Source organism: Carassius gibelio, chromosome B17, assembly GCF_023724105.1.
Source record: "Carassius gibelio isolate Cgi1373 ecotype wild population from Czech Republic chromosome B17, carGib1.2-hapl.c, whole genome shotgun sequence".
Classification (NCBI taxonomy): domain Eukaryota; kingdom Metazoa; phylum Chordata; class Actinopteri; order Cypriniformes; family Cyprinidae; genus Carassius; species Carassius gibelio.
Genome location: NC_068412.1, coordinates 23,130,648 through 23,151,791, shown reverse-complemented (window position 1 = coordinate 23,151,791; position 21,144 = coordinate 23,130,648). Strand labels below are relative to the sequence as shown.

The window sequence follows — 21,144 nt, the reverse complement described above, 5'->3', positions numbered from 1 at the left end:
ATGTGACATCACTTGTGGTCAAAAACTAAAATTTTAAATGTTACTGAAACACGATCTTGACAAACAGTTTTATAGATTTCCATCTTTCTCCATTCAAGTACATACAGTAGGAGCTATACTTGTACGACCAAACCTACATAGAAAACAGTTGCCCGAAGGTTTTACCAATCCAGCCACAGAGTTAACTGACCTGCCAGAGGGACTTTGAATTCAGTGCCAGAGAGATTGTAAGAGTACATCCTTTATTTCGTGTGCAGCGGCAGCACTGAGCATTTCCATCGACACGTTCTCCTCCGGTTGGGTCTTTGGAGACACTCGGAGAAAGGTTTTAAATCTAACGCTGCACTGGTGAGGACCTTATGAGGGAAAAATCTAATAAAACCCTGCTCCATAAAACCAAGAGAGGAAACAGCAGCCAACACAAACTCAGTTAAGCAGGCCTGAGAAATGTTTCAGGAAGAACTATCTGAAAATATATATGCCCGGTTACAACAGATATTACTTTATGCAGGATCTGGCGACATTACAGACACTTCAAGCAGATGATCATCATGCAAATACTGTAGCAACAAAATCCAATTGCCAAGAACATCAAAGCAGATGTTTACAAAAACTGCTGATGCTCGTGCACACCTACAATTCTGATTTCATTTCTGCACATTGGCTCAGCTGTGATAAAGAAAGATGGTTAATTAATCTTAGAAGAGGCAAACTCATCTCATTTACTCAGCCAATTTTAGCTGGTGGGCAACTGTAGGGATATTACAAGTAACCATCTGATTAAACATCTGGATTGTGTAATTGCAAGAACATTAGATAAACTGTAACAAAGTGCAATAAATTAAAAGACAATTGTGTAGACGTATGTTAGACTTCTGACTTGCAGCATAAAGTCTGGTCCAATTTGAAGCTCATTCTTGAAGAGATTACCCACCTAAACAAGAATGACCCACTTAAAGAGACCATACGAGAACAGAATTCAAATTACGTAACAAATAGTGTTTCTGTAGTTCAAGTGGTAGAGCATTGTGTTAGCAAGCAAGAAAGCTCAAGGTTGGGGGTTCGATTCCCCAGGAACACATGATAGGTAAAAAATGTAGGTAATATAATAAGACTACTTTACTTTTTATTATTTATAACGCAACTCGTTCATCACATTGATTTAAATAGGATAATATTGAACATATTGCAATTAGAATGCAAAATTATATATATATATATATATATATATATATATATATATATATATATATATATATATATATATATATATATATTCCATTTGTTATTAATAACAAAGTGAATTAAGAATTACATCATGTCAAATTTTCCCAAACTCGGGTTTGTGAAGGAGCTGTAGGGGATTTCTGAGTTTAATGAAAAGCTAATTAATTATAAATAAAATACAATTAATAACAGTCTAAATAAAACTAAAATATTAAAATATATATTTTTTAAATGTGCATTTCATTTAGGCATTTTAGAAATAAAAATGTAAAAGTTTTTTTGCATTTGTGTGAATATATGTGATCAAGTAATTCATAAAAAGTAAGTGTAGTCTGACACACAATATATATACACACACATACACACACACAGTTTCAGAAAGGATGCATTAAATTGATCAAATTCTGGCACATTTGATCAATTCAAAAAATCTTTAAAACTTGACACTTCTTTGATTCCTCAACAAAACACAGTTCGAGCGAACACATCTTCTCAACTAACCAACCCAGCCGCCATAGGGAGAATAATATGCCTTTTCCTTTGAAAATGGGCCCATACAGTTACATTTCACATACCGTAACGACAAATGTAATAAAAGGATGGGGAGGCATATCAAGACCATTAGTTTCTGTTAAACCTTTCGTTTCAAGCACATCACGCTCGAAACTCCCACCGAAAAATCCTATATGTGAACAATTATTTTCTTCATCTCTTTTCAACACAAAATGGCAACTCTGAGAATGACAAAAGGAATTCATTTTAGGTGGATTTGTAGGGCTGGAATAAGGTAGACGATCGATTTTTAACAGCGCACGGTGGACAGAAAGTGAGAACGTGTGTGGAGGCTTTAAACGAACAGGATTTGATCTGCTTTCTCTTCCTCCCTCTAAACCCTCTCCCTCGAACACAATCACTCTCTCATTCTCCTTCGGTCTCTCAGGCTACGCAGTCGTTCTGTGAGGCTATTAGCGCAATCAGACAGCAGCTGCACACTTGGCTGTATAACAGGTATTCACAAACAGGATTAGACTTGGCAGAACTGTTATGGCTACGCTCCTGAGGACAACTAGCTTGACAGTTCACTTTTGACGGCCCAAGCGTTTCCCTCAGAGCGCCATTGTTTGCTTGTAACAGGCTTTCAGTTGTGCAGGCACAGAAGTGTAAGACATCGATTATGGCCCATGCGCTGTCTCTCCAGTCATTCGACCATTGTTAGCTGAGCTCTGACAACTAGGTGTATTTAAGGTCTGCTATCAGAAGGAAAGAAAATCAATTGGGGCTGATTTTGCGTAACCTGCAAGCCGACATTAAAAAGCCGCTTGGAGTATGGTGTACTTTGCTGTCCATCAAAAGGCTGGAGAAAAACCATAGCAGATGAACACAAGTCAGGGGGTAGAGGTTGCTTTGATTGGCAGAGTTCTTCAGGACAGGAAGTCTAAGGACAACAGAACAGTCGGTTTGTGGACAGGTACAGGACAGCATCTGTAAGGTGATGAATGCGCATCTGGGGTATCGAAGACTTTAACATCAGCAAATCAGACCGGCGCAGCATGTGGTCAAGGTAAGGTGAGTACTTAAACATGAGGAGAATGTATTTTATGTCAAACCCAAAATCAGATAGCATTACCCACAAGAAAAATTAACATACCGCTTGAAGTTTGGTGTATTTTACTGTCTGTCTATCACAAGGCTGGAGAAAAACCAAAGCAAGTCTGGGATAAAGACTCCCTTGATTTGAAGAGTTCTCCAGCACAGGACGTCCAAGTACAACACATAACAGTCGGTTTGCAAACCGGCACAGGACAGCATCTGCAATGTGATGAATGTGCATCTGGGGACACCGAAGAGTCCAGCATCAGCAAATCAGACCGGCGCAGTATGTGGTCAAGGTAAGGTGAGCACATAAAGGGGGTTCAAACTGAAAAACAACTTTATTCCTTTCTTCCCAAAGAGGGAAATCATTACCCCTAAGAAATATTAACATGACGCTTGAAGTTTGGTGTATTTTGCTGACTATCACAAGGCTGGAGAAATACCAAAGTAGATAAACACAAGACGAGGATAAAGACTCCCTTGATTTGTGGAGTTCTCCAGCACAGGAAGTCTAAGGAAAACAGAATAGTCACCTTGGGAACTGGCACAGGGAGCTTCTGCAAGGTGATGAATGTGCATCCGGTGCCACCAAAGAGTCCAACATCAGCAAATCAGACCAGCGCAGTATGTGGTCAAGGTAAGGTGAGCATATAAAAGAAGCTTAAAAAGGAAGACAACTTTGTTCCTTCTTTCCTAAAGCAGGTCATTTATTGTGCCACTAGGTGACAGGGTTTCCTGACAAAAAAAAGTCCTAAAACATGTCTGATTTAGCTGCTGTAGACCAAACCTCAGTGTCAGCAAATTCCATGCACAAGCCATTACATAAATCTCGACTGGGCACCGTGACGAAAAGCACCGTCAAACAAACTCGTTAAGAGTGAAATTGAGTTGTGATTTTGTGGTATACGTCAAAGTTCTGTGATCATGTCCAGCAGAGTGAAGCCGGACTTACGTGAGTGCAAGTTTGGCCGAAGGGACGGATCTAGATCTGGTCAAAAGGGACGTTGGGCGAAAGGCTCTTACACGCATAAGCTCTGCTACCCAAGCGAGAGACATGATGATGTATTACCTCTGGTGCTTGGGTTCCACTGGCAGCAAGCTCGCAGAGACTTCCAACACCCCCTCCAGCACCAATTACAATTTCGGAGCATCTCTCGCCAGCAAGGGGCTTTTCCATTCAAGCTTCTGCCGTTCTGAAATGCACACAAAGCTTTGCGTCACTGCCTCACTCCCCAATCTGTCCACTCATTCATGTACGGTCTCTTTTCACTCTTTCCCCAATCGTCACCTCTCTTTCCCTTTCACCAAACAAAATGACTCTCCATTCCCCACAATATAGAGTATCTCCTCAGCAAGGAAACTGTAGTTTATTGAAGTGTGGTATTTATTACTACATCATGCATTATGCAGACCCCATTTCAAGAAAGAGGCTCAATAATGTATCAAGTGAACAGCGTATCTGGTAGCACACAGCACAGCATGTGTAGCCGTTCCCGGTGAATGCGGTTTGGAAAGTGGAACTCGTGAGTATTGTAGTGTCTGATGTCATAAAGATGCCCTTGTGTATGTATAACTTTCCCAGAATCACATTTGCACACGGCATGCATCTGAAACAGAGGCAGATAAACAAGTCTAAAAGGGTTACCTCTCTATCCTGATAGAAAAATGCTAATCAAGATCAAGCCTCAAGCAAACGGTGCAATTGTTTCACATGAAGTAGTTCAATCATGAAAAACAAATTAGCAATTTGACATGTTAACTGATGCATGCCACACACTGTCTGAGACACCGTAAACTCTCATTTTTCTTTACTACGGCTGCAAGTGACACTTATTGCTATTCCTCATACTAGTTGCGATGAAATGCAAGTAGCAATAGATCCTTTCTTCATTATTGTACATCAGTGAAATGCATTACTAAAAACGCAGGATGTGGATGAGGTTCCAACCATAAACTGTTGATTGGATCGAGGTCACCAGACAGAAGTCTGCAGTTTGATTAAGGATTACAAGGTTAAAAATATATATATATATATATAAAATGAAATGCATCATGTATGAATCTTTCGTATATCGGTTGAATTTTCTTTCTGTGTGGATTTATTTTAAGACATTTGAACAAAGCCTAACCGGAGTGCTTTTCCTAAAACCAACTATGGTCAAAATTTCTGAGCACAAACTTGTGACCATAATTAGCTAACAATGCTTTTGGGAAATGCACCCCAGGCCTGTTTCTAGCAACAAGCAATTGTTCCACACTGAATGAAAAAAAAAAAAAAAAGACACAACCACAGCAAATCGGAAGTTTTTTAAAGCACAATTATCAAAAACACAATTCTGGACTGATGGGATTTTACAGAAAAATAAAAAAGCAGATCAATAAACTGCCCTATTGCTTGTTGCAGTCATGACTGGTTGGAACAAAAACTCAGATTAACATGGAAGAGCATTTATTGCTTGTCACTTTATCGGGGTTTTTTTTCACAGTTTGCTCTAAAGAGATGAATAGTACCTGCAGCTTTGTAATATCAAGCTGCGTTATTACTTTACAAAGTGATAAGAATTTTATCTGGCAGACTAGAGCTATATCTAGAGACCATAATGTCAAAACAATATTGACTTAGACTAGACTAGTAAGCAACTATCATCATTCAGATCACTGTAAGAGCTATGTTGTAGCAGCAACTCTAAACATGCTAGCAGCCATTTAGGTACAACCTGATGCAAAACATGCTCACATTGTCGTAGAAAATGTAAAAATATAGCATTATATAAATATTAGTATTGAACCATTTTAGCTTGGTTGATGAAAAATGCTGATGGATACAGGTGCACAATTAATTAAGGAACTTGAACTGTCAGACAGACGCTATTAAAACATCAACATTCAAACATATGGCGGATACACATGCTGCTTGAATAAGTGTTCTGTGTGTTCTTGATAAAAGATGCATTTTAAGTGTCTAATGAATATGGTTTAAAAAAACAACAACATTCAGCAGCTTTTAAAACACTTAAGAATAACCTGCCATCTGAGAGCTGTACAGAACCATAGGAGGTCTTAAACACACAGCGCAGTGACGAAAACACCTGCTCACCTGCTGCACTGACATTTATGCTAATTGTTTGATCCCATCTGTGGAGCGATAGAAATAACTGAAGCAAACAGTTTACTGGCAAACAATTCTGTGTTCCCAACACATCCTTGTGTCTTAAACATCCTATAGCGCTGGGTAATAATTACATTTATCGTAATGATTGCGTAATTAGTATACATAACCTCTCCACACATCCTTTCACCCAGAGTCTGATTTCAACCACCAACCCTTCCCTGCGATCTCATTACGGATCTAATTTGAATGGCTGTATAGAAAGTCTATACAGATAGGTAAGGGTTTTCTAATTTGCTTGCAGCGCCCTGGCACAGCAGATGGGGAGCAATGACAGCTCAAGATCCCTGCACAGTCTCTGCTCTCTGTACTCTCGGCATCAGAGACGTGGTCGTGTTGTAATCTTTTATTCACATTGGTCACAAATAATAGAGTGTCAGTTACAATCCAGTGCACACTGGGCATAATAGAGCTGGGCAACATTGTGAATTTAAGAATGGCCTTTGTTTCAATCCATTAGTATGAATGTGAATTGAATGCCCCACTGGTCACTTTGGAATATGAATTGGAATGACAGGAAGAAGAATAAAATGAACTGCAGTTCAACAGACTTTTTATCTGTTTCATTTTATTTGGTAGTTATTTAATAATTTTATTTGGTATATACTTGCATGTAACCAATATCATTGAAAAGTGTGGGTTTTAAAAGAAACTAATACTTTTATTAATTGAGAAAACATTAAATTGATCAAAAGTGACAGTTAATTCTATGTTACAAAAGATTTTCCATTTAAATACATGTAATTCTACTTCTTTTAAACTTCCAATTCAAAGAATCCTGAAAAAAATGCATTACTGAATTCTGTTTCGCAAACAAAAATATTAAGCACAGCTGCTTTCAGCATCGATTAAAAAATGTTTCTTGAGCACAAAATAAAAATAATAGAATGATTTCTAAAGGATCATGTGACACTGAAGACTGGAGTAACAACTGCTAAAAATGTAGTTTTTTGCCACCACTGAAATAAAAATGTGATTTTCAAATTTCAAAAAAGAAAATCAAATTTCAAAAAAATTTTTACTGTATTTTTTCAAAAAAGTTTTCACTGTATTTTTTTATCCAACAAATCCATCGTTGGAGAACATAAGTAACTTCTTTTTAAATAAATAATTTAAATTTTAATAAACATCATTCAATTTTATATTTAAAATATGTTAATAATGTATTTATATATACAACAAAAAAACAAAATTTACATTTTATATTTGAAGAGATGCAAAAGCCTCCAAGTTTCATTTGAAATTTTCTTTTTAAATGAGCATTTTTCTCAAGCTCCTCTGTTTATGTTTGGTTATTTCACTTTAATGGCAATGAAAAGAACCTATTGGTTGCCATTAACATGAAATTACTGAACCTACACATAGGTATACAATTTTAAATAATATACTTGAAAATACTATGAAAAATACAAACTGCAAATCTGCAGTCTTTTTGCTTTGTAAGTTTAAAAAGCATTCTAATCAGAAATTACAGAAAACCGCTTCAAACCACTTAAGTAGGAGATGCGACATGCTGATTCAAAAATATCTAAATGCTTTTATAAAGACAGAATATGCAATACTGAATAAAAGGATTATGCAATATGAGTCATGTGTTTTAATAAAGCCTTACTGTACCATCGAGTTAATCCTCCTGCTACATGATCAGGCAGAGTATTAAACCCCATTATATGCAACCATTACACTGTAATCTATTTTTCCCCATTTCCTCTTACAACCAGGAACTGCTGATTTTACACAAAATAAAATTAAGAGCAGCAATTTTGGAAAAACAATCCTCTATAATCACTTCCGGAATGGGCAATATTAAACCCACTTCACTTACTGGTATGTTGGATGTCATACCATTGCAGTAGCTAGCTTTCGACCTTGAATCATAGATAAATTATGCACGTGAACTGTAATGCAACCCTGGTCTGAAGCAAAGCCAAGTGCTTTAACAGTGTAACAGCTACCTGTTCCATTATGCACAATAAAGCCCCATAATGGGCCTGTCTGCAAACAACACAGGAAACAGCCATGTGTGACACCGAACACTTTTGGCCTGGATGTGGCACCCCAGTGAAGTCAAAGACAGAAGGGAAGGACACACACCTGAACAATCATGTGGAGGGATGACTGCAATTTGAGAGAAGTGATGATGTGCTTGAATCAAGAAAAAAAGCAAGCTGGAAGTAGGCCTGGTCCACTTTGCCACAGCTGCAGCTGTCAGAAATTAGGCTGGGGCCCTTTATAGTTGTTTTTTTGTGGCTGCTGAGGTCAAAATCAAAAAGGAAGAGTTGATGTTTTCCACCAGATAGGCTTTATTACAAGTCTGTGTTTTAAACAGCTTTACTCAAGACCTCAGTGATCCCTGTTAAAGTTCTCCTAAGAGGCTACTAGCTGCGGAAAAATGGCAGACAGTTAGCAGCTCCCATCAGAACCTAAACTATGAGCCTCGGCCCTTTCCTTTCACTCTGGCTGCCCACAACAGCTAGTATGTCAGCTACTGAACCGGTGTCCAATTAAAATCACTCTGCTTGGACTGCTTCCCAGTTCAACTGCATTGGCAGGAAGCTCTAACGTTCAGACTGGGAAAGATGAAAACAAGTGTAGTCTCATTCAGCCAGACTAGCATTATCGAGATTTCTTCTTTTTTTCAGGTTTGAAAGGTGAAGATCATTACAAACCACTCGTCTTTTCAAAAAACTAATTACTTCAAGTGTTTTGACTCGGAGAAGAAATGTCATCCTTTCTCACTAGAGACTACAGTAGAAGCTTGTGGATTGTTATAAAAGCTCTATTATAAAAATCTATTATAATCCTAGGTGTACGCTTAATAGACTTTTCCTGATAGCATTCTGGCCTAACCGTATGAAATCAAAGACTCAAATTGCAGTATCAACAGCCATACACGAAACAGAAACTCCATACTGTATATAAAAAAATAAAAATAAATAAAAAACAGATATAAAAATACACACAATATTTTCTAGACGCAGTGGTAAGGAAATCAATAGCAACACTGCAGTTCCAGCCCATTCTAATTGCGTTTCAAGTCAGGGATGTTGGGCTACTGTCTGCTGTTTTACGAGGACCAACAGCGCTCTCTAATGGAAGTTTTAAAAAGACTCCCTCTTTGAGAACTGGTGAACCACATCAAAATACTTCTACCTCTTTTTTCACCGTCTCTGAAGATTACAAAAGAGCATCGGGTTCAAACAGGCCCTCAGAAGAAGCACTGCTTCAGCTGCTTCTGTGATCCATCAGAGCACTTGCTGACTGTCTTCGGTGCTGTAACACAAGCTGTTAGCAATCATATCAATGATGACACCTTGCCTGAAAGCCTGACCAGCTCCCACATTCATATCACTGCCAAACAAAATGGCAAAAAATGACTATTGAACCGTAGTTTCAACCACATTAATAATCACTGTTTGTTGTTAAAAGGACACAACAATATATGGATTTTACCAACGCAACTAAGTATTTTGGTGGTAACTATAGTTGCCAAGTGTTGTATATCACTGCCCTAAAAATAAAAATAAAGTATTACAATTATAATAATAACAACAGGATTTTTTTTTTCAACGTGAATAAAATGTAAAAAAATAAATACAATTAAGATTGTTAAGTTGTGATCTGTGACTTGTGGTCGTCATGCCAACATGTTTAGTACACAGATGAACTTGGAGTCAAACTGCTGCTGTTTTCAAATCGGGGAACTTATGTGGTTTGTTAGGTCGTCAGTTTCCCGTTTAAAGAAAATAATAATAATTTAATAATATGGCGGCATGTTTGGTGCCGGATTTCCCAGCTGTAAGGATTGCCTTGGAGCATTTGGGCGAGTTAGGTAAGAAACTGTATTATATGCACGAACGATTTCATACGATTACTAGCGGCAAATACTTCACGTAATTACACCGATTTCAATATGAAGCCATCGATATATGAATTACTGACCTCTAATTTAGCCTGTGTGTGAAGTGATAAATTCTTTGACACCTTACAGATAAACGACTGAGGGAAGAAGGCGTTTCATTTAGTCAAGAAGCTAGTCACCACCTGAGAGAGACAGCTGACGCTATTAAAGAGCTGGTATTTTCAAGAATTTATATTTATTTATTTATTTATTTTTTACTATAATCATAAAATACATTGTGGGTTGCAAAAAAAGGGGGTAAATATTCAGGATATTTAGTATATATATATCCAATGTGTCATTTCTGTTACGTAGTCATGTCCTGTAACATTATATATTGTATCAATTATGAAATTCAGAATTTTAAGAGATGAAAATCATATCAAATGGTTTCTTTTGTCACAGTTAAGTCAACACTGGGGTGAATTAAAATAATTTCACAACTTCAGTTTGACTAGATGTTGCCATTTTGAGTGCAATCCACAATAGGTGACCATCTAACATAAAATAAATTGGTAATTTCAGTTGTTTCTTTTTATATTCCTTTCTCTAATCAAATTGTTTACTACTTTTACTATTTTTTTTTTTTTCTTCAATATCGTTTTAACTGATAAACACTCAGAAATCAATATCACTTTATATCCTGTTAACTGTACACCTTACAGAATCCAAATGATACTGCTTGACAGGAATGACCCATGTAGGCTATGTGTTTTTTTACTATGGCATTCATATATAGGAATCTTCTAGAAAAATAGCCCGCGAGAAACTTGAAATTGAAACTATTGAGACAAGCAAGCTTCGACATCGAACAATAAACCTAGAGGATGTCATCAGAAGTGAAATATCAGGTGAGTTCTTTCATAAATCCTTGGAAAACTGTTGAATCCATGAAGTATAAGTCTAAATATTGGGCCATCTCTGGCAACAACTCACCTGCAGCATAATGGTGGTTGGGAAACTGCTCAGGTAACTTCTTAAAGTTGTTATTTTTTTTTTTTTAAGCTTGTGTCACAGCGGCTAGAGAAGACAATGCTGCAGAGATGAATCGACTTCAGTCTGAGCTGAAAACTGTAGTAGATGACATACAATCCATGGAGGAGAAGCAACAACTCCTTGAACAAGAAAATGCTGCTCTGATGTGAGTATTCAAACATGTTGACTGAAGGGGATCATGGGAAATGTAGTTCACATTGCTGTTTCTACCATTTACATCCCCCAAACTCATTAAATCTGAAGTGCATACATTATTCAGTACAATTGAATCTTTTTTCTGACTAATGGCAGTTAAGGGAAGTGTTTGAGAAACCTGTTTGGAAACAGTCATTATTTTGTTCGTTACCAAAGAAATAACACACAAACATGATACAATATATGTTGACTTCTTCCTGCAATTATATTTCAGTCAGGAGAAAGAAAACATCAAAGGAAACTATGAAGATGATGTTGACCAGATGAATCAGCAGATGTCAAACAAAGCTAGTATACAGATGATTTTAACAGAAAAACAGAATGAGATTCAGTCATTGAAGGACAAAATTGTCCAGGTGAAAGCGGCCCAACAGGACCTAAAAGAAAACATGATTCAGAAGAGTAAAACATTTGCTGAAAGCAAACATGCTGTGGAAAAAGAGGTAGTCTGGGCTTGTTTTTTTTTTTGGGGGGGGGGGGGGGTATTTTCACTCAAAAGCTGTGATTCTGTTCATATTTTCCCTCTTTAGATAGAGGAAATTGCTCTTAAGATTAAAGAACAAAGAAAAATCAATGCAGGAACACGCAAGGAGCTGGATATCCTTACATCAGAACTCCAAGACAAGGAGGAGACAATCACACAGTGTGAAAAAGTAAGCATCTACATGCATTTTACAGTGTCTAAACAATATTACAATACTGATGGCATACAACGATTGGTATGGCTTGCTTTATTCATCTGGTTTCAGCATATATCTCAGATGGAGAAAAACATTGCAAGAATGGCAGCATCTAAAATCATGTACAAAGAATGGCTTCATGAGGAGAAAAGTCAGCAAGAGGAACTTAATCGTCAGAAGTAATCAGTGACTGGTTTTAGCATCAAGCAGTTCTGTTTCCTTCACCTCTGGTCAACAGAAATCAGCTTTTGTTATTCATAATCAACAGGGAGACTCATGAGCGTGAACTTCTTGAACTGGCAGAAGCGAGTGAGCAGAAAGTTCAGGTCCTTCAGAAGCAGATGGTGGAGGTAAGTAGAGGTAGATGTATTTGTGAAACTCCTTACACTAAACGAATGGCTGCTCCATAATACACTCTTTTCGGATGAGATCCGAACCCTCAAATCTCTTTCTTTAGATGTCAGATCTGAAGCATTGATTTCCTGCCTCTGGCCGGTCCTGCTGAGCAACCATCACATTGAGCTTTTAAAATGCTTTTCTTCAAAGACACAATGTGCATAGATGACCTTTAATACAGCTGAGTGCTGGACTGCCCTTAGATGTTAGATAGTTCAAGCAGTCAGTAGATCTGCACCATGAACATCTATCTATCCATATATCTGTCTAGGCTACCGATGGGATACAGTGATGCTGGTTATGCAAGATACAGGAGGCGATTACCTGTCAGTGTTAAAATAATACATATTGGAATATAAATTTAAAAAACAAAATGACAAGAACACATAATAAAATAAAAAGGTGAAATTAAAATGAAACTGAAATATATATTCAAAATATTAATAAATACTATAATAGTGTATAAACAATACTAAATAACACTGTTTCTGGTGCAAAATTACATATTTGTTAAAATAGGAAACATTATGAATGAAGCTTGCTTAATAAAAAGTTTCTTAATCAGTAACTGTATATCAATAACTTAATCAGTTATATATAAAAAAAAAAGTATTATGACAATTAATAAAACACCACTATCTAGTGGTGTTTCAGTTAAAAAATAATAATCTATATCTGGTGTTGTAAGAGGTTTGGAGATAAACCTAATTTAACTTTTTTTTTCACTTACATTTTTATTTATTCATTCATTCATAAAGAAAGAAAGAAATGATCCGTCTATTTAAACTTCAGGGGAGGATTGATTGTACTGAAATTCATTTATTCTGATTTTAATAAAACAATTGGACAGGATGGTTTTCAATATGTATGGTTTTCAATAACATTTTAATGACATTTGTGGAAGGTGCTTGAATGTCATGCAGAAAAACTATATTTTAGGTATATGTTTTTTTCATGCATATTTAAAAAATTCAATATATAATATAATGCTTAATATTCATTTATTATTTTAACATTGTATAATGTAACAGATTTTAAATTCTTTTGATTTTGGGGATCTAATCCATCACTTACGGCTCGTTTTCACCGAGAGATCATGGTGAAATTTAATCTGGCTCTAAATCCGTTACCTAACACTGTAAGCAGCTGTGATTTCATCTCAGATTGAAAATGAGATAAAGGAAGAACAGAAAGTGAAAAGTGCTCTATCAGAGCCCCTCTCTAAACTGTCAGACATCTTCAGCACTCAGAGGAAAGAGGAAGATGACATGATTGCTGAACATCACAGTCTGTTCAAACGGTACATTCATTTCTTTAATACTCCTTCTTCATTGCTTTATCCTGATGACTAACTTGAAATGTGTTCCTTTGTTTTAGATTAGAGGAGAATAAACTGAGACGTGATGAGGATGTTATATCCATTGCCAAATGTAGATTTGAAATCAAAAACATGAAAGAAGAGATGAGACAGCTTCACGACGCTAACATGTATGAACCTGTCTTTTGTTTTATGACTTTCTCTTACTACATTACATGTAAATAGTTTGATACCTTTATCTGTGTGGTCGACTCTCAGAATCAATGCAGATATGTTTGAGAAAACTCTGGAGGAACTGGAAGGTCAGTTGGCCAAACAGAACATGAGCAGGTCTGTTCAACATCTTATTTTAATCTTTAATGATATATCTTCTACAGGGAACTTAACTGAAAAATGTACTTGAGAAACAAAATTGTGCATAAGAATAATAATAAAATAATAAATTAATATACCAAAAAATAACAGTAGTACTGAAAACATGAAAAACAGTGAGTTTATCTTGAATAAAGCTTCACTTTGTTAAGAAATTTGTTTTTTATTTTTATAAATTAATTTTATAAATTAATTAGTATTTTTTTTTTATCATGCACAATTTAGCTAACAAGACAACAATGCAGTTTATTTAACTTTTTAGAGAGAGAATAATCAATTCAATGAAGAAAAAATAATAGAATACATAAAACAGATCAATCATTTTACAAATGAACAAATAAAGTTTCAGCTGGTTTAATTCATGTTTAAATGTGGTTAAATGTAAAAAAAATAAATTAATAATGTTTAAAACGGGTTTATCTTGATCTACATAAGTCACTTGACAGTTAACAATGAGAATTGTTATTCATCCTCAAATCATTGTTTACATGGTCATTACATTTTTTATATCCAGGGCAGCAGTTGAAGCTGAGAGAGAGAAAATAAGTCAATCTCACAAAACCCTTAAAGAGGAACACGAAGAGTATGTGAAGGAGATCAATGCAGCCATCGAACAGGCCCAGAAGAAATGTGGAGAGTTGCTTCATGAGGTCCGACAGAAACACTAGACAGAAGTGGTGGAAATGTAAAGAGACATCACTGTATCTAAGGCATGTTGTTGTTGTTGTTTTTGTAGAAGAAGAACCTCCAAAACCATATATTATTGAATTCGGTTATAATGGATCTTACAGAAGAGCTGACAAATTTAGAGGAAGTGGGAAAACAAATGGAAATGAACTACCAGGCTGAAATTCAACAGCTTACAGTAAAGCTTACAGAGAATCCATATTCATACACTTATTTTAGGCTCAATAAAACATTTCAAGATGGATGTGGTTAAGCTAAGCGTGCATCTGAAAACTAAAAATGCATGTCTTGTGTCTTAAAAGAGGGATGTAGAATCAATCACTCAAGCTCATACAGAAAGAGAACAGGAGCTCAAGGACCAAGAGTCGATTTTAGAGACGGTGCAGTCTCAGTTTGACATTGACCACCTCAAACATCAGACTTTCAAAAACCAAATAACAGGTACTAACTTCATATCTATTCTCCTCATGTACTGTAACTCAACACTGCACCATATCGGAACTATGGAGTCATGAACTACTTCTCAGCTACTATTAGATAAGATTTACAATATACTGTACAACTGGGTCATTCTATAACTGCAAATAACTGAAAAGAGAAAGAATAGAGATCGACTTTTTCACTGTAAATGGATGTTTTTGGCCATTTTGAATTGGCAAATTCAATGGCAATTGTAGAATTAACTGAACTTCTGTTTTTCTTTTTTTATCAGAGCTGGTAACCCAAAGAAAACTTATTGAGGTCTCCATTGAGAACTTCACAAAACAGACTGCTGCTCTCCTAAAACCAAAGGTCAGCATTGACTAAGCATTTTCCAATCGTGTGCTAGTTTACGTGATGGTCTAGTGTCCATTTGTATGTTTGTAGGAAGATCTAAAAAGAGAGTTAATGACTTTGAGGGCCAAGCATATGGAGATGTTAACTGCCAACGCTGCAGTGATCAGTGAAGTCGAAAAAAGCATCTACGAGAATAAGGTCATGCTGGAGCAAGTTACGATGGAAAACAGTCGCCTGCATGTGGTGAAAACTCACACTAATCAGCACACTGACACATACCCTTGTTAGCACGCCGCCTCAGATGTTTTCAACAGCAAATAGTTTTTGTTTTTTTCAACAGTGCATTGAACAACTGAAGGAGGAAATATTGGATGCAAAGAAAGACAAGGAAAAATATATGCACGAAGTCAAATGGATGAACGAGGAAGTGCAGTCTCTCTTTAGTAAGTCTTTTGACAATGACTTTGAACATTTAAAAAAAATATTCTGCTCGTAATATAACGATCCAGAACAAATAATGTATATTTTCCATTCCTAGAGACTCTAACGGATACCTGGAATACAAATATGTTGCTTACTGAGGTACGAGAAAATGTCAAAACACAGTACAGTTAAGGAAGGTTCCTGGTTCAGTAATAATGATCTCAATCAATAGCACTTGTGGAATGTTGTCAGTTATTTCTCGGTTTGTCCCTCGGTTTATAACAAAATACATAACTGTGTCTAGAATAATGCACTTATGAAGGAAGTCAAATGGAAGTGTTTCATGCTTGTAGAATCTCCTGTAAAGAGAGGGATGCCAGAAATAGTTTCCATGGTAACTGGCAACAGAAGTTATTCATCAGGATTAATGCAATGAATCTGGAACGTTCCTTTAAACTGATGAACTTGCATGTTTTCTGATGTGGCTATTAAAAACCTTTTTCTGAACTTGGTGTTTTGCCATAGGACTTCATCAGATGTTACTGTACAATAAATTAACTAATCTAGACTCTTTTATATTAGAACTCTGCGAATCAAGACCAAAAGATCGTGGAGAACATACACAATCTCATAGTGAGGATTCAAGAAAGAAAACATCACATCAGTGACATCAACAACAGACTGGAGAAAGAGTTATTGGGCATGAGCTCCGTGTTAGAGAAGCCAAACTTCAAGAACACTTAATTTCACATTGATATGGAACAATATCTTCTGACATTTAAAAACTATTTTACAGAGACCTCAATTATTAAGAGCAGCTTTTAAATATTTTATAATAGTTGAAAATGTATGATTATAGAAAGTAGGGTAATAATGTTTCATTTCTGAGCATTTGAATACATGAACTAAAAATGAGCAAAATGTTTATTACATGTATTAATCTTTGTTCATTATATCACACCTATGCAAAAATTGTTCACAATTTATTCAACAAGTCAAATGCAGCTGACAAATATTAATTTTGTATAACATGCATAACATATACTACTACATGCTGAATAAAACTGTAAAACAATATTATCTGTAATCATTCCACACTTCTCTGTAGAACGTATAAATATCCATCCTTAATAAGAGAAATCGTTAATCAAGTTGTGAGGATGAGTGTCTGAGAACACTGGAAACTACATAATTATTCTCAATACAGTGTGTGTGCAGATTCACATATTCAGCAGCAAAACAATCCTATAATGCCACATGCAAATTTGTCACAACATACCTTTTATAGTGTTAAGCTTTTAATACATACAATTATTTTTGGCACAACAAAGTTTGTCATGTGAAAATGGCTAACATTACTTCAGGACTCTCAGGAAATTCACAGACCAGCTGTTTTATATTTAACACACAAAAAATACATACTAGCAATATACTTTATCATGAGCAGTGACTATGGCTCTTTGGTGTCCGTGCCAAAGGTTTCATTAAATTAAACGTCTCTAACGTTAGTCTGAGGGAGGTGAATCTCCTGCACAGGAAGTGACATCAGTGTCCATTCCCACCCTCTGACAGAATTCTGTTTGGCTCTGTGAACCTGGCCGTCAGCAGGTAGAAGAGAGCAGGTCCAGGCACCAGAGCCAACAGCGGCAAATCCTGCCCCAGTTTATCCAGTCGGGATATGGAAATGATACCATATGCATGGAGGAGCCAATGGCTGAAGAGAACCACGAGGCGTTTCTTCTTAGCCACAAGGTTTTTGAAAGACTGTGGGAGACGAGTCACAACGAGTTTTAGCACATCTTTGAAAATTAAATAAAAAGCATCATGGTAGAAAAAAAAAAAACGGTACACAATGTATTTACCTGTATCTCCGAAGCGGACATGTAAACTGCCAACGTGACCAATGATAAGACCAAAATAATATATGGAAATGCATAATCTGATGATAAAAAAGAAAGGGAAATACAAAAACAGTGTCAACCGGAAATATTAGAATTAGCAAAGACCATAAAACATTTTACCTGAAAGACAAAAATATCAATAAAAACACAAAAATTTTATGTAGAAACAATATACAGGAATTTTACAAAAGCTGATAAAAATGAAACTATTAAAACTGTTACAAAACTAATAATGTAAACAATTTCAAAATAATTTTAATTAAAAAATAGTTAGCTGCTGATTTTCATTTAGTTTACCTTGATCTATTAAAATAACTTAATCTGAAATTAAAATGACTAAAAACTTTAAACTCTGTTTTTATCAAAGTGACAAAAACAACAAAATTACTAAAAAAAAAATTTTATCAACATAAAATAATAACAAAAATATTAAAATAATTAAAGAATCATGATATTATTAAAACACTTTCAAATGTTCATCAAAAAAAGAAAAGAGTGACGCTCACAAAGAAGTCCTCCTCCAACGGCCTGCAGGACCGTGAGGATGGGGAAGAAGTACAGCGCTGCGTAGATGCTCCTGAAACGATCGGTCTTGCCTAAACCACACGCAATCTTTTTAACCAGAAGTGGCCGCAGAAGCATCATAAGAACCAGACAGAAGGCGTAGTAGATCAACACGATGGTGTACCTGAAAGAGCAGGTCATCAGAAAGCAGCAGAAATAACTGGTGTATCAAAACAAATAAAAAGTCATTCTGAAAAGGCCACTCACAGAGGGAACACAGCCTCCTGCGTGCAGTGCAGAGTGGTGACGTAGTCGGGACTGGGGTTGTACAACATGGTGTACCAGTCAGACAGCATCTTAACCTTACAGGAACGAATATACAGGGAGCCGACAGGATCGTTGAGAAGCAGAGTCACTATGGCAGCAGCCGTGCACTCAAACAGAGCAGTAATATGCTGGAAAAGGGCACTAGAACTGGAGATGATATTAAGAGAGCACAGGTTAGTTTGAAGCTGCGTTTAAAAAATGCATTATTCAAGTTTAAAGGGACAGTCCACCAAAAAATGGAAATCTAATTCCAATGCTGTTTTTTTCCATGGAACATAAAAAAAGATATTATGAAAAATGTTTGTAACCAAAAAGTTTTGACTTTAACCTGTTAACTGTCACCCGTCCGCTCTGTGGGACACCTACATTTACTTCACTATATTACAATTAAATCTAATCTAATCTTGACAAACTATATATCGTTGGAAAGGTCTAAGACTCCCAAAATATATATTTTATCAATGTTTTTTGTAAAAAATTATGTAGGAAAAGTAATAGATTAATTTATGACAAGAGTGCACCCTCAAAAATCTACATTATAACAGGAATTTTGACCTTTGTTAAAAAAAAACAAGACTTCTTTGTTGCCTTTTTCTCTATCACATTTTAGAAATCATGAGAAATTATATATCAACTGAAAACTTAAAATCTCAAAATTCATCCTTTAAAACTCATTTTAAAATCAGACATTTCATTACCATGTAAATGGTACATCAATATCATGTTACAAAATGTTTTCAGTCATGAATTATAAAAATGTAAGTTTGGATCGTGCACTACAAAGTCAATGTTCAAAAATATGAGTCACAGTTAAGGGGTTAAGTCGCCGAGAACAGAAACATTCTTCATATCATGCTTTACATGGACCACAAGAGAAACAGGATTCTTTCCCTTCTACAAATTAAGGCATAAAAAGGTCTTTAATCACAGCTGAAACTCTTAAATTCATCAAGCTTTGGCATTAAATGCTGCATGCGCTACAAAAGAATAAAGATTGATAATAATCTTCCTCAGTATTTTAGTTCTGTTTGCCAATACAAATATCTAAAAAAAAAAATGCATTTGCTTGAGATGAAAAGTCTTGTTTTCCGAGAAACTAAACAAAGTGAATCAAGTTTATGCTTATTACAAGAACAAACATGTCACAGGGGGATGAAAACTTGCTTTCCCCGTAAATTAAGTGGATTCTTCTGAGCCCATTAGCAGATATTTGTTCTTGTTTTAATCACAAACTCACTTAATTTCGTTCAGTGACTTCTTGTTTTCTCATTTTGCATCTCTAGTAAATGATTTCTAAAAAAGTACTGAACATCACTTTTTTTTTTTTTTTGCAAAAAAAGTTATTTCTAATGAGTTATTTCCATATTGTAATGAATCGCTACAAAACATTTAGAGGCCGTATAGATGTACAGTATTGTATTCCATTCAATTTATTCTCTTACATTTTCTTTACTTGGTCTTAAATCTACCTTCATAAAACCTGCGGAAACCCTGAAGAAAGAAAAGCATGAAAGTGTGGAAAGGATGAGTAAAAGAGGACAGATTTTTCATTTTTGGGTGAACGATCACGTTGAGGGTGATGATATTGCAAAACAAAACACAAATGAATCAGATCCGCACAATAATATTGCCACATATATCATACTATTGTTCAGAAAAAGAAATTCTGCCGGCTACCTTTTCTTCCCAGAATACCACTCAATAAAGAACCAGTGCAGGACCAGAGGCAGCATCGCCATGAAGCCCAGGTACAGCCAGTCATACAGCTCTGGAGAACCGCTGCACTCCTCACATATCTTTTGATAGTTAGTTCTCTGACCACGAGGACAAACCTTGATAACAAGAGTGATGAAGGTTATTAAACCCCTAAATAACTAAACAATTGTGAACTAGTAAAATGTCGTATGTACATAATCGTGCTGTTACACCGTACATATGAGTCATGAGCTTTTGCATTAGTACACATTGTAACCATGCATTAAACAATCTGTGTGTGTTTTATTTGGATCGATTCCTGTAAAAAGAGGCACTTACCCCACATTCTCCTACAGCAGAGTTATTTATGAGGGTCTTCCCGCAGTACAGCCCAGGACAGGTGAAGCTCATCGCTACAGCTGCATGACACCCAGAACAAAACAGCATTCAAATAATCATACCCTTAAATTCAATATAAAACATTTGAATCGTGTTGTCATGGCAGTAAACTGGAGCCTCTATCAACAGCAATGAATTATATATTGTCACTTGCTGATTGCAAACATTCGTGATCTTTTTAACATACCCATGTCATACGCAGCATTAAAAAATATTCAATCGCTGAGTTTATTGATATAGCTGATTTCAAGCTGTATTTTAAAAAATACGTAACAGAAACCGGAAGAATATAGAATAAACGCCTTCTTCTTCGTGTGATGTGGAACGTGTTACCAAAAATTGAATCGTTTCACAGCGCCACTCACTGGTCAGAAATACAGTCTGCTGGTATATGAATAATACATAAAATATGACAATCATTCAGGGGCCTGTACCATGATGGTAGCTGAACAACATGAGGGTAGCTGAGTTACAGGATTAGTTTTGAGTTGAGAAAACCCAAACTCTCCAATCTGGCTTTGTTGGTACCATGATGCTGTTCATCAACTTTCTTTATCAACTCGACCTTTGATCCTGAGTTTGTG

General features: G+C 36.0%; 2 protein-coding genes across 2 annotated transcripts; one reads left to right on the top strand and one right to left on the bottom strand.

The window, feature by feature from the left end:
* Window positions 1–9,652: 9,652 nt before the first annotated feature.
* On the top strand, window positions 9,653–16,565 carry ccdc175 (coiled-coil domain containing 175). The gene is made up of 19 exons (XM_052581101.1): window positions 9,653–9,821; window positions 9,981–10,066; window positions 10,630–10,741; window positions 10,896–11,031; window positions 11,296–11,524; window positions 11,612–11,734; window positions 11,831–11,940; window positions 12,030–12,111; window positions 13,321–13,457; window positions 13,535–13,645; window positions 13,734–13,805; window positions 14,362–14,497; window positions 14,584–14,712; window positions 14,837–14,975; window positions 15,247–15,326; window positions 15,402–15,554; window positions 15,652–15,754; window positions 15,850–15,893; window positions 16,317–16,565. The coding sequence occupies exons 1-19, from the start codon at window positions 9,755–9,757 to the stop codon at window positions 16,476–16,478; spliced, it is 2,211 nt and encodes a 736-aa protein (XP_052437061.1). The 5' UTR covers window positions 9,653–9,754; the 3' UTR covers window positions 16,479–16,565.
* A 139-nt stretch (window positions 16,566–16,704) lies between these two features.
* LOC127976568 (JNK1/MAPK8-associated membrane protein-like) lies at window positions 16,705–20,910 on the bottom strand. The gene is made up of 7 exons (XM_052581102.1): window positions 20,748–20,910; window positions 20,501–20,580; window positions 20,144–20,298; window positions 18,407–18,613; window positions 18,142–18,323; window positions 17,597–17,673; window positions 16,705–17,498 (listed from the first exon to the last, which is right to left on the bottom strand). The coding sequence occupies exons 1-7, from the start codon at window positions 20,749–20,751 to the stop codon at window positions 17,280–17,282; spliced, it is 924 nt and encodes a 307-aa protein (XP_052437062.1). The 5' UTR covers window positions 20,752–20,910; the 3' UTR covers window positions 16,705–17,279.
* Between the last annotated feature and the right edge of the window lie 234 nt (window positions 20,911–21,144).